We start from the raw sequence: 13,299 nt of genomic DNA, 5'->3' as shown, positions 1-13,299 counted from the left end.
GCATAAGATTTTCTTTGACCTTTGACATCAAAGCGTTACCAGTAATTAAATAATTGTGTGAAATTTCAGATTAAAAAGCATATCATTTTATTTTCAGATTCAATTTTTATATAAAATAATAAACAAGCAAAATAACCTTCAATTATGATTAATATCTCTGAAATCAGAGCGTTGCCAATAATCAAATTAAAAAGTTTTTTAAAATAAAAAGCTTTTGTAAAATATTTTAAAATATGTTTAGATAAACAAGAGAAAATTGAAAAATCTCTGTCAAAGTTCTATATATGCTCCCCCACTTGTTGAAGAAGCCGCTAAATGCATTTTTACAGGGTATACGCCTGAAACTTGAGCGCTGAGACATAGAAATGAAAATGGGAATTGGATTGATCGATGTTGCTGGAGGTGAGAGTTGAATCTGAAAGCTGAAGCGAACGGACAGCAAATGTTGCACAGAGTTACACGGAGGAGGCAGTAGTAAAAGAAGAAGAACTCACCTGCGCATTATGGGCAACGGCAACGTGAAGCGTCCATCGCTCATCAGTGGTGCGGCACCCGGCAGTGGCACCGTCGATATCACAGACGCAAGCGGAGGCGGCGGTGGTGGTGGCAGCGACAGTGGCAACGGCAGCGGCAGCGTTTGGACCGCTGCTTGCGGCGGTGCTTGTGCTGGTGGTGGTGGCAAAGGTGGCGGTGCAACACCGGCAGACAGTGCGCTGTACGGCGGCGGATAATGGCTGTGCAGAATATCCGGTAGGAGAGCACGTGGCAGGCCCAAAGCAGCCGGATGCGGATGCGAATGAGGATGCGGATGGGGATGATGTAAGTGGGGCGGCGGATGCAACGGCGGTGAGTGCCGTTCCACGTGCAGTCGTCGCGGATGGTGTGGGGGCAATTGCTGCTGCAACTGCAACTGTTGTTGCTGCTGCTGGCGACGTTCTCGACGTTCCCGTCGACGCTGCTCGCGTGTGCGCAACTGTTGCTGCTGCTGTTGTTGTTGCTGCTGCTGCTGCTGCTGTTGTTGTTGTTGCTGTTGTTGTTGCTGGGAGGAGTTGCTGTTGTTGGTGTCGGTGTTGCTTAGATCATCGGTTTGGCATTCGGTTGAGGTGAAAGTGCGTGTTGTTGGCGAAAGATTCACATTGATTACTTTGACACTGTTGTTATCAGCACTGGTCACATTCACACTACTATTATTATTATTATTATTATTATTATTATTATTATTATTATTATTATTATTATTATTATGATTATAGCTAATAATATTATTTATATTATTACTGTTGCTTACACTGGCACTGACAGCAGCAGCATGTTGCACATCCACATTCGTATTATTATTATTATTATTAGTATTATTGCTATTATTATTATTATTATTATTTAGCTTATTTTGTACACTTGCACTAAACACTTTGGCTCCGGGCACACAATTATTAATTGCAACAATGCTGCTGTTGTTGTTGTTGCTGTTATTTCGTTTGTTACTGTTGGGGGTGTTGCTGCTGCTGTTGTTGTTGTTGCTGCTGCTGTTGTAGTTGCAATTCACAACGCAAACACCGTTGTTGTTGTTGACGATGCTCGACTCTTGAGCTGTTGTTGACGCTGTTGTTGTTGTTGTTGTAACTGTTGCTGTTGTCGTTGTGCTTGTGGGCGACGCAACACAAACCTGATTACCGTTGTTAGTACCGTTATTGTTGCTGCTGCTGTTGTTGTTACTGTTGCTGTTATTGTTGTTCACTTGAATCGTTAGACTTGGCTGTCGCTGACAGGACTTTGTTGCTGGCTGCAAAATTGCAATGTTGCTGATGCTTTTGGCCTTGTTGCTGCCAGCATTGCTGAGAAAGACGCTGCTGTTGTTGTTGTTGCTGCTGCTGCCGTTGTTGTTGCTATTGCTGCTGCCAACTGTTTGTGTTGCTGCCGTTGCAGTTAGCAATGTCTGCGGTGGCGGCGTCTCTGCCACCACATTCAAACGCATCTTTTCCGTTTCCCTATCGATATCGATATCGATGTCGATATCGCTATCGGTATCGTTATCGTTATCGTTATCGGTATCGTTGTCGTTACTCTGACTGAGGCGATGCTCGAAGAGACTTTCACTCGCGCGAAATTCGGCATACAAACGTTCGAGTTCTGCCAAACATTTGTTGGGCCGCAGCACGTCGCTGCTGCTGTTGCTGCTGCGACACGAATTGTAGTTGTGGCGCCCCCGCGTTAACCAAGACGACAATGTGTTGTTGTTGTTGCAATTGTTGTTATTGTAATAACTGCTCTTTATACGCGCGTCCGTTGTACACGCGCCGAACGAACTTGAGAGACTGATCGCAGCCGAACGAAGCTCAATTGAACAACCACCGGCCACGGCAGCAGCTGCTCTCTCCCCAGCTGCTCTCTCCGCAGCTGTTCTCTCCGCAACTGCTCTCTCTGCTGTTGTTGGGCTCACAATCACTGCTGCCTGCTCTCTGCGAGTGTGACTGCGGCTGCGACTGCGACTGAGAGTGCGATAGAGTGCTGCTGCTGCAGCACAGGAAACAGGTTGATTGACCTGAACTCCGACAGCGACAGCGACTGCAACTGTGCCTGTTTCCTCGTGTGCTCTTGTTGTTGTTGTCGTTGTCGCTATTTTTCTTTTTGCCATTTCTTGCTCATCTTTAACGTCGCTGTTGTCTCCGTCCTCGTCTTCGCCTTCGTCTTTGTCTACATTTTCATTGATAATGTAATTGGCTCTGCTGTCGATTTGATTTTGTGCACTTTGTTGTGATATTACATTCGTTGCTGTTGCCGTTATTTCTGTTTCTGTGTCGTTTGCTGTTGGCGTAAATAATGCGCAATTCTGCCAAACCGGAGAGAAAGAGACAAAAAAATACGCCAGCTTTGCATTAATCAAATGACAAGATTTAAGTTTCAAGTGCTAATTAGTGTTAATTGCTGGGGCGACTTAGCCACTGGCCAAAAACAAAAAATAAAAAAGGTGACTGCCACCACACAGGGCCAAGTCAGGATGTGGCAAGCAAGCGCATAAATGTGCGCTTAATTGAATTAATTAAGCCAACGCACAAACATAAAATCGTCACAAATAATTCCTGTTGTTGTTGTGGTTGTTCCTGCCTGGCGTCTGCATGCTGGCTGATAAAGTTATTGCTGCTCTCTGTCTATCTCTCTCTCTCGCTCTCATTCTCCGTCTAATGTATTAGAGATGAGCGCTTGTCGTGCTTTTCAAGTGACATATCGTGCATCAACACAACAATTAACAATTTAAATCTAAAATCCAAGCAAATTACTGTAAAATTATTTGTCTGCTTATTGCTGCTGTTGTTGTTGTTGTGGCTGCATGATTTGCGCTCTATCTCTCTCATTAGGGACATATCGCATGCTAGCCTACTCACGACAATTAACAATTTAATTCGCAAATCCAAATGAATTACTGTTAAATTATAGTTGCTGTGTTTTTGTCAGGGAACTAAAGCTATCTGCTTTCATTATTCGCATAGAGACTGTTCATCGCTAAACTCGAAACCTAAATCCGAAAACGACGCCATCTCTGCCAAATCGCCGTCAAATCCTCATTCACATAATGTGGGCTCTAAATAACTGTTGGTGCGTACGTGAGCGCGCTTGCGTGTGTGTGTGTGTGGGTTCTAATTATGTTACGCTGTGTTACTTGCATTAATTACGTCACAGAAATATAATGTGATTTACTGTTAGCTCAACTGCTGCTGCTGTTGCTTTTGCTGCTGCTGTTGACTTATTTCTAGGTGCTGCTGGATTGCCTTGTCATTGTTGTTACTGTCACTGTTGTTGTTGCTGTTGTTGTTCACTCTTGTGCAATGTTTCGTCTGCAACAGTCTGTTGATTGTTGGCGCTAGTTACAATCGTTAGAATTAGAGCCCATGGCACCAAAGAGCCCCAAAATGCAACTCAGCCTCATATTCAATGATACTTGTAATGAACGCTTTTCTGTCCACATGGCTACATTTCGAGGTTAAATCGCATTATGCGATATAATAGTTAAATACCATATTGTCCCCAGGGGATCAATTAATGTGCCACAATATGTGTGCCTATTATTTTCATACTCAGAACCAGTCTTAAATTAATCAAATTATGAAATGTTGCAATTTTGTAGCAAAAGCTCGAAGCGGAAAAATAATGGGACAAAGATAATGTACCCCGACTACCTCTACCCCCTTATTCCATTGTCCACCCCTATGCCGGTCACTTGAGGAGGCGACAACCCTACTCTGTTCGTATCTGCATATGGCACACATACATACATGCATACATATATTTAAATGCACATGTGTGTGTTATTTACTTAGTTTAGTTGCGTCTTTGTTCTTTGTTCATTGCTTTGTGGTCAATTTTCCATTTCGCTGGCGCAAACAAAACAAAGGCAAAAACAAAAACAAAATTATGATAGTAGCACAGATATAAAATGTAAATGCATACTTACGAGTCCCACACTCTCAACATAACGGAACAACACGAACAACACTCTCCGCACGCAACCCGCAACCCGAATTACTCACACCCCTGCAGCACTCTTGAACCGATAGCGAGACCAATTACTATACCAGTGTCGATGTTGATGCTAGGAGACATCTGCCACTGTCTCCCTCCCTCTCTCTCCCTCTCTCTTTTTCTCTCTCTCACTTTCTGTCTGACTCTGTCTCTGCCTCGGCTCTGGAATCGAAGCCGCGGGGTGGCACTCAAGGGCCTAAGTGAAACATTAGCTCTTATCGAGCGCAGTGGCAGTCAATCGAGTCGCTCGATAATGGAGCCCCTGATGTCAGCCTTGACATCAAATTTGATGGCGCCACATTAGGAGTCCAAGTGCGCAGTTGAGGGTGTTGCGCCGCCAAGGTGACAATTTTATGTGACCCACGACAGACGAGAGTGCTGTCTTATACAACACATAAAAAGCCTATCAGCTGCGTAGACAGTCAATAAGCTCTAATATCGTGCATATATAAAATATAAATTTCATAATTTAATCAATTATGATACCAATGCCTTTCCTTACTTCCTTTGAGTTTAATACGTGCTATCGACATTAATCGATACATCCGCCAATTAAAGACTGTGAATGGTTAAATGGAAATATACATTCCTGAGAATGTTGTAGTTAAGCAATAAGTGCCATTTATCTCAAAACAGCAGACTTTCCTAAAATTTAAGGATAACTTAAGAAGATACGGATTTTTTGACATTTAAATCGATTTATTTCGATATACAGTAGACGTCCATTAAATGTGAGATAAGGCTAACTGAAGAAGACTTTTTTAGCGAGATGTTCAAAGCTCAGAACATTTTAATATTTTTGATTTCATATTACAGCTAGCTAAACTAGTTAAATCAATCTCTTAGAGCCATCGATTTATATCGATAGACTTACCTGCGATATGTAATCGTCTGTAAAGGAGCGCATTAGACGCTCAGCGGGAACATTTGCCGTTAGTTTGAGTTGGTCATCATCATCATTATCATCATCATCTTGCTGAGCAGTTATAGTTGTTGCTGCTGGGGATCGTTGCGATCTATCACATTTTATAATGTTCGGCTGGACGGGAGCCAAGCTTGCCCTGGCCGCGCCCACGCCGGAGACACTCGCCTCGTAGAGGGACTCGTACGAGGGCGGCTCCGTGATGGCCGTGGCCGCCGAGGAACACCATTGGGTGAGTGTGTGCGCCGGACTGCCATAGTAGGATGGATACGAGTAGCGATTCCTATGGCCGCCACTCGAGCCAACTGAATGGGCGGCCGTCTTGGCCGCCTCCAAGGCGCAACCACTTAAACTAAAATTGGGAAAAGGCACGGGGAGAGCTGCCGCTGCTGCTGCGGCTGCAGCTGCTGGCGGCGGTGGTGGTGGTGGTGGTGCGAGTGGTGCTGGTGGTGCTGCTAGGTGGCTCAGAGCAGCACTGTTGCTGCTGCTGCTGTTGCTGCTAGAGCTGGTCTCGTAGCAACTGTGCGATTTGCGCAGTTTGCGATTGAGTCGCTCATCGTCGTCCTCCTCATCCGTGGAGCTGGCCGTTGGCGTTGTCCGCTCATAGGGCGTCCACAGCATCGAGGAGAGTGCCTCCTCAACGTCCGGCGGCCGATGTTGCTGGGCGTTACGGTGCGAGGACGTTGCCATTGGCAAGCCCAGCCCCTGGCTGGGCATATTGCGTTCCGACATCGACATCGACATGGACATGGACATGGACATAGACATCTCTGCTGTGTGGACATTGCACGCTGTTTAGGCTCCTTGTTGAATCGAAGCAGGCGGTCGATGGTGATGCTGTTGGCCTGTCTCCCTTGGTCGCATGCTGAGCCACCCCCTAAAACAAAAGAAAGAAAGAACGGGAAAAGTGTAACTGTAATCGGTTGTCGTGTTGAGGAAAACTTTTAACTGAGCGAATGCGACTGACAAATTAAATGCTTAGAAAATTGTGCAAATTTTCGGAGAACTAGCAAACTTTTTAACTGGGCAACTCTTGAGCCCTTTTATTTTCCAATTTGATAAATTGCGATTAAAGCATTTCAATTCTAAGGAGATACCAACTAAAGTGTATACGAGAGAGAGACAGAGACAGAGGAATAGAAAAAATTAAAAGCAAAAGACACGAAACATGAAAAACAAGCTTCCGTTTTGTGGGCAAAATATATGCAGAAAAGTTTGCGACGTAAAACTTTTTGGCAGCCTCTTTCGCCAGCCGGGGGCAATACACCCTTCACCCCACACAGCCGACTCCCCAGCCCACCCCCAAACAACCTCACCACCATTTCCTGTAAAAAGTTTGCCACATAGACACACACACACACACATACGTAGATAGTTGTTGGGATATGTAGGCTGCAGCCCTGGCTGCGACTGCTTCTTATTCGGTTATTCGTATTAGAAGGACTCTTTTAGCCAAGTTTTAAGTTGACTGCCAATTTTCGGTTCGAGCCAAAAACTGGCACAGAAAATGGCTTAACAGCCATCGGACTAAACAGCCAGACATTGAAACGGAAATGGTTGCCCATAGACATCACTTGAATCCATTGGATGACGTTTCACTTGCTGCTGCTGTTGTTGCTATACTCCTCGATGCTGGCTGGCATTCATGCAACAGCAGCAGCAGCAGCATTTACTGCACACACAGCACCCGAATATGTGCGGCGTTTATGTGTGGCATATCACAATAATTGCCAGAAGATGATAACAATATTTTTGAAATGGAAAACTAATTTTTGCCTATCTAACAATCGAAATTAAATGACTATATGAACGTTTATACGTAGCATATCATGATAACTTGTGATAAACTATTCAAATTCGTACACTTATCATGATAAATGCCAGAAGAAAACTACTTTTTGTTGAGCATATCCATCGAATTTAAATGTCTATATGAATGTTTATACGTAGCATATCATGATAACTAATGTATTCAATTCCAATTCGTACACTTATCATGATAAATGCCAGAAGATGATAGCAATGATTTTGAAATGGTAAACAACATTTTGTTAAGCATAGCTAACAATCGAAATGAATCATGGTAACTTGTGATAAGCTATTGCGTTCAAGTTCGTACACTTATCAGGTTAAAGGTCAGTGCATAAGCATTCAGCAGAGACAGAGAGAGAGAGAGAGAGCGAGAGAGAGAGAGAGAGAGAGGGACGCAAGGAGAGACGATGCGAAGTGACTGTCCTTGCTGGCTGCTACCGAAACTAAAGTTTTATGTGTTGCATATCCTAAGGCGCTTTGCTGCTCTAATTTTTTTTTGTCCGCTTTTCAGCTAGCCTCCTTTTTCTGCTTTTTCTGGGTATTTTCAGTTTGCCACCATTGGATCTGATGTTTTTGTTATGCTTAAATAAAGATTTGTGTTAGTGTGTTTTATTGTGTGGGGCTGTTGGTGTGTTGCCTCTGCAATTGTTGCTGCGGCTGCTGCTGCTGCTGCTGTTGTTATTGCTGCTGCTGCTGCTGGTGATGTTGCTGCTGTTGTAGTTGTTGTAGTTGTTGTTGCTGGGCGCACTTGCCTTGTGTTTGCTCAGCAAGTTTATGTGCATTGCTGGCCTTCATTGTTGTCATTCCCATTGTTGTCGGTCGGCCCAAAAGGGAAGAAAGGCGCCAGCAAGGGGCAAACACAAAAGGCAAGCCACATTGAAAGCCAGCACACAAATTAATATGTGCAACAATTGAGATTGTATGCCACAGAGAGAGTATGTGAGAGAGTATGTGTTTGTGTGTGTGTGTGTGTGTGTGTGTGTGTGTGTGTGCGTGTGTGTGTGTGGGTGTAGCACTTGTTATATGCATGTTACCTACTTTTGTGAGCGTTTAATTAACAACAAGTTTGCGCCTCGTACAATACAAACAAAGTGCCAAAAGCAAAGGCAAAGCCTTGAAATCTTCAACATTTTTAGCACAATTACAACAAATTTATGAATATGAGCTATAAGTGAACTTGATATTCATTATGAAATACTGCCTGGATTATCTATAGAAATATATATGCAGACTACGTGACTAGATTCGCTTTGCAGCTGTACTTTTTAAATGTGTCTGAATAATCTCCATTTATTATTATTCATCAAAATTAAACAAAAAATGTTGTAGAATTATTCTACCAATCCTGGGAATATAACTAACTTTAACAAACTTTAAAATCAATTACTTGAAATAACATTAAATGAAAAATCAAAAGGAAGCTGAGGCGGATACAAACTACATTTTGCTCCACTCTTGATTTCAATGAATTCAAATGCCTCAACTTTATGAGGCTGTTAAGAAAATTTGCTCACATTTTAAAGCGAATTCCTTACAAGAAAATAATATTTTATAGCTTTCAATAAGAGTCACCTTGCGGAAAAGAAAACTTCGACGCTGGCAACGTAAAAATAACGCTGTAAATCACAAAAGCAAATAAATAAGAAAAAAGCTTGAAAGAAAGAACAAAATATTAAAGGAAAATCAAATGTAAATATTTTTTTACAAAGTTCTGTTCCAAGGCAATAGGAAAATTGCTGGAGAAAATGCGGCGCAATGTGAAAATATTACGCAAATGAGCAAAAATTTGGCCCAGCAGGAAATTCAATGAAATTATTTAAGTAAATAAGATTTTGCAGAGTGCCGCAGAAAGTTTTTTATCCGCAATTCTTTTTTCTTTACCTATTTTTTTTTTTTAAATAAATTATTTTGTATATATATTTTAATAAGGTCGGAGATGGTATTCAAATGTTGTTGTGGCATGTGTATGTGGCACCTCCGAATTTTAATCAAACTCGTCTCACTTGAATATTGCCAAACTTTGATCAATATTATGAAACTCTGGCAATATCCATTATGATAAAAATCTTATCAAAATGGTAGGAATCTGTCATGGGATGAGTTGTTGTCAATCAGGATCAGTCGATTTTTTAAGTGCCTCATTTAATATAGGGCATGCAATCTTCGTCGAGGCCAAGATATCAGTACTTTCTTGTATTTATTTTTATTTGACTAGACGTGCGTCTGTCAATCATGTTGCAAAGTGGCACGGGCGCAGGGCGAGCGCCGTGTCCAGGAGAAACTTTTTTCCGCTAGGGAATTGAGCACGCAAAAAGTTGGTGGCAGACGTTGCCATTGACAGCACTTGTGCCACATACTGGAGGAGGCTGGCACAGGCAAATTTTGCTGCCAGTATGTTTGTAATGCAAACAAACTTTATCTAATTAAAGAAACACGTGTCACAGACACGCCCCTACTCCCTAACAGCTAACAGCTTCCCAGTTGCCTACTCACAATCATCGTTTTTTTTTTTTGGTTGCCATCTCAAATGACTTCTTCAACGTCATCGTCATCGACATCGCCATCGCCTCACCATCGTTAGCTCCATCGACATTGACGTCGACATCTTCATCTTGTGAGCTGCTTTGCATTGACGACGCACTCGAAATGCCCTTTGATGTGCTGCCCCGTCCCCTTGACTGCTCCTGCTCCTGCTCCTTGGTCCTGCTTATTTTACATTTGCCATTTCGACATATTCCAGTTCCGTTTCCTCTGAACGAAAGTGCTTCGCCTCTAGGCCTGCCCTCTGTCCTATACAATTTCGTCTAACGTCTCTAGTCGCCTGGCAAATGCTGTCAAGTCTGACAGTCTGACAGTCTGGTTCTGGGTCTGAGCTTGAGTCTGTGAGTTGTGAGTGTCGAGTGCCTTTTGAGTTGTTTGTCAATATGTACACCATTATTCAATCAATATATTGACACACATTTCTGTCGTCGCCCTCCTCCTCCTCCATCACCATCTCCACCTACAAGAACAACAGCAACAGCAAGCAACCCCAAACGCACAATGCAGCCAAGAGCTGCACTTTGAGTTGTATGTAGGCTGGGTAACCCACACACCCCACTCCCCCTTCCACCCATCGTATCCACCCCCTTCTGCCAGCAAGGCAGAGCTTGGCCAAGTGCTAATCGCAAACAAAGTAGTTTTTGCTTGAGTTCCATTCCATTTCGATTTCGTTTGACGAGTTCATTCTCTCATTTTATGGCTCATGGCTGTTTGGCGTTTCGTCTTCATCTTTCCCTACCCACCCCCTCTCTATGTGCGACTCCTTTGGCTTCTGGTTCTTTTTCGTCGATTGATTCCGCCGTACTTTGACACACTTCCATGCCACGGGCCCCAGGGACGTTCATTTCCGCTTAACTATTGTGCCTATGCGATGCGGCATGTCAAGCCCCTCAAATTGAATTTGTAGCCCTCTTTTATTTGCACATGCGTCGCCAGTTTTCTTCGCCTTCTTCGCTTCGGTTTCTGCCTTCTTTCCGATTTGTGTGTTTTTTCATTTTTTTTATTTATTTTTTAATTTAATTCAATGCTCCTCGCCTGGGCACTTGAAAACTTTTTCTCTGTAACTAAGAGCAAGGCCGTGGAAATTGGGGCAACGGATTTGCCAGAAGTCAATCGAAAATTAACATCAAACTCAGTCAGTCAGTCAGTCAGTCGAATCGCTTAAGCCATTTAGGCATTGTTTACATACGCGAGGATCATTTAAGCTAAGGACCCGCATCTAATTGAGACCCGTTGAGCAAGGATTAGACTATTAATATTTAAGAAAAATAAGTCAAGCAATCAAATTAACTTTTTTTTATTTATATTGCGATGATAGTAAAAATGAAGAGACTTGTTGACCATAAATGTAACTAACAACAAATAAGCTTATGCATTTGGCCAAATTAAAAAATTCGATTTTGATTATTAAAATTGAATTGAATTGTCAGAATCTATTAATTTTATATTTGTATATATCTATAAATATGATAAACAAATAGCTCTATTTTAATTTATCCTTTATTTATTTTATTTGATTTAATTCATTTATTTTATTTATATTATTTATTTGACTCCTTCTATTTACGTTATTTAATTCATTTATGTTATTTATTTATTTTATTATTTAATGTGAACTAAAAAAACCGTATATTATGTACAAACACTCGACACTCATAAATGCAAAATTCACTAAAAACTTTTGCCGGCTGTGTCCCAAAAAAAAAAATAAATAAACAACAAGTTCAAGTTACGAACTAACTATAAACAAGCTGCCTAACAGGCAACTAGCAGCTGGACAGTTAAGTGCTGCTCCCTTGCTTTGGTCGTTGTTCAACTTACCTCAAAATACAGTCCAGGCAGGCGGCAGGCGGCGGGCAGGCAGATGGGGCACAACAGAGAACTTTAAGGCAGCCTTAACACTTGCGACAACTTGGTGCAAGAACTTTTTTTTTTTTAGGTTTAAGGGCACCTGGCTTTCTGCAACTAAAGTTGCCGCTGCAGCTCGTGCCAGTTGCAAGCACTTGGCTTAATTATGCTAAAAGCAGGCAACAACTTTTGCATCACCTCCGTGGCCCGTCGACTAGATAAATGAATATTTACACGGGCGGCAGGCGAGGACAACACTTTGACAGCTCGGGGACTAGTATGTTGTCAATGCCAAAGCCATTAAGTGTGGCACAAATGGAACACAAATACTCGTTAAATACATACGCAGCTTGTTGCTTTGACTATTGTTTGCTATTTAGTTTTAACACACAATATACAATATACAATAAATGTAATGCACAACAAGTTGGGCCCACGCGACGTATGCGTAATGTCACGATTATTATTGCGTCAATTCGGAATTTGAATATTTTTTTGGCTGGACGCGAACAATTCACACAACGGTTGCTGCAGTGACGCGTACAAACTGACTGCCAAAGCTGGCCAAACAAAACCGTTTCAATCCCAACAACGAACTGCGAACTTGACTTTAATGGAAAGCCCGAAAACAGAACTCAACAGAACGTCGCACATTTTGGTGAGTCGGCGCAGTGTGTTGCACGTGCAACGGCGGCATTTTCCAGTCTGTGCCTCTGGGTGTGTGTATGTGTGCTTGTGTGTGGCAAAATGTTTGTTTACATTTTGCACAGCAGCAGCAGCAGCAGGCTTTTCAGGGAACCTCGGCCTGCCGGGTTTTTGCTGCCTGCCATCAACTTTGGTTCTTCAAACTGGAAATTGTGCAAAATATGACTTGCATTCTAGGATATATCTTTCGACGTCTATCGCCTATCGATATACAACATCTATTCGGTATTTGACTTGGCCTTGCTGCCGTTCCCAAAAGCTTGTTGGCTGCCTGCATTTTAAATGCAAAATTGAGCAACAAGCTTGTTAAAATACGTGCAGAATATTAAACAGTTGCCGCAAAATGCACACTCGCAGCACCAGCAGAGTGTTGCTGCTGCTGTTGCAACATGAACATGCCACATGCCACATGCCAGACAACACCTCATACATATTTATAGAGTTCTTAGAGGTCTGCCTGCCATGAATATTCTCACTAATTTGCTGCCAATTGAATTTGACTTCGTAGCTGGCTTAACTCATTTTTGATTTGCACATGAACGTGCTACAATTATTTCAATACTTTTTCACAGTCAAAATAAGCGCAATAATTCTTGATAGTATTTTAATTAATTTTCAAAACAGACAAAGTTTACTTTAAGTATAAAAAAATATATTTCGAAAATGAATAAGTATAATGAAAGTTTTTTTAAATGCTGAAGTGCTTATCAAATTTTAAAAATGTATGGCCTAAAATAACTTTAAAATGTTTACAATAAGCAAAGTATGCTAGAAGAAGAAAATATTAAAAATTTGCTAAAATTGCTTTTTTTAAATCCTTGGCTTAAGATTTAACTGCTAAGCCCGATTTTCAGCACGTTTGCAACTTGGATTTATTTTGATTTATTAACTGTTAGCTGGCATAACACTATTTTAAATTGTACCCTGCTTTGAGTGGTTGCTATCTCCGCACA

General features: G+C 42.0%; 1 protein-coding gene across 1 annotated transcript in view; it reads right to left on the bottom strand.

Moving 5' to 3' along the window:
* Nucleotides 1-12,178, bottom strand: part of LOC6560821 (serine-rich adhesin for platelets) — a 46,997-nt gene extending 34,819 nt beyond the window's left edge. The window contains exons 1-4 of the mRNA XM_043216348.1: nt 11,615-12,178; nt 5,393-6,317; nt 1,213-2,830; nt 495-1,113 (exon numbers count right to left, since the gene is read on the bottom strand). Of these exons, the coding sequence (XP_043072283.1) occupies nt 495-1,113; nt 1,213-2,830; nt 5,393-6,208 (3,053 nt within the window). The 5' untranslated portion in view covers nt 6,209-6,317; nt 11,615-12,178. The remainder of the gene's footprint in view (nt 1-494; nt 1,114-1,212; nt 2,831-5,392; nt 6,318-11,614) is intronic.
* Nucleotides 12,179-13,299: the final 1,121 nt, after the last annotated feature.

The sequence above is a fragment of the Drosophila grimshawi genome, unplaced genomic scaffold (assembly GCF_018153295.1).
Source record: "Drosophila grimshawi isolate 15287-2541.00 unplaced genomic scaffold, ASM1815329v1 contig_1367, whole genome shotgun sequence".
NCBI lineage: Eukaryota > Metazoa > Arthropoda > Insecta > Diptera > Drosophilidae > Drosophila > Drosophila grimshawi.
This window is presented reverse-complemented; position numbering and strand designations above follow the sequence as displayed.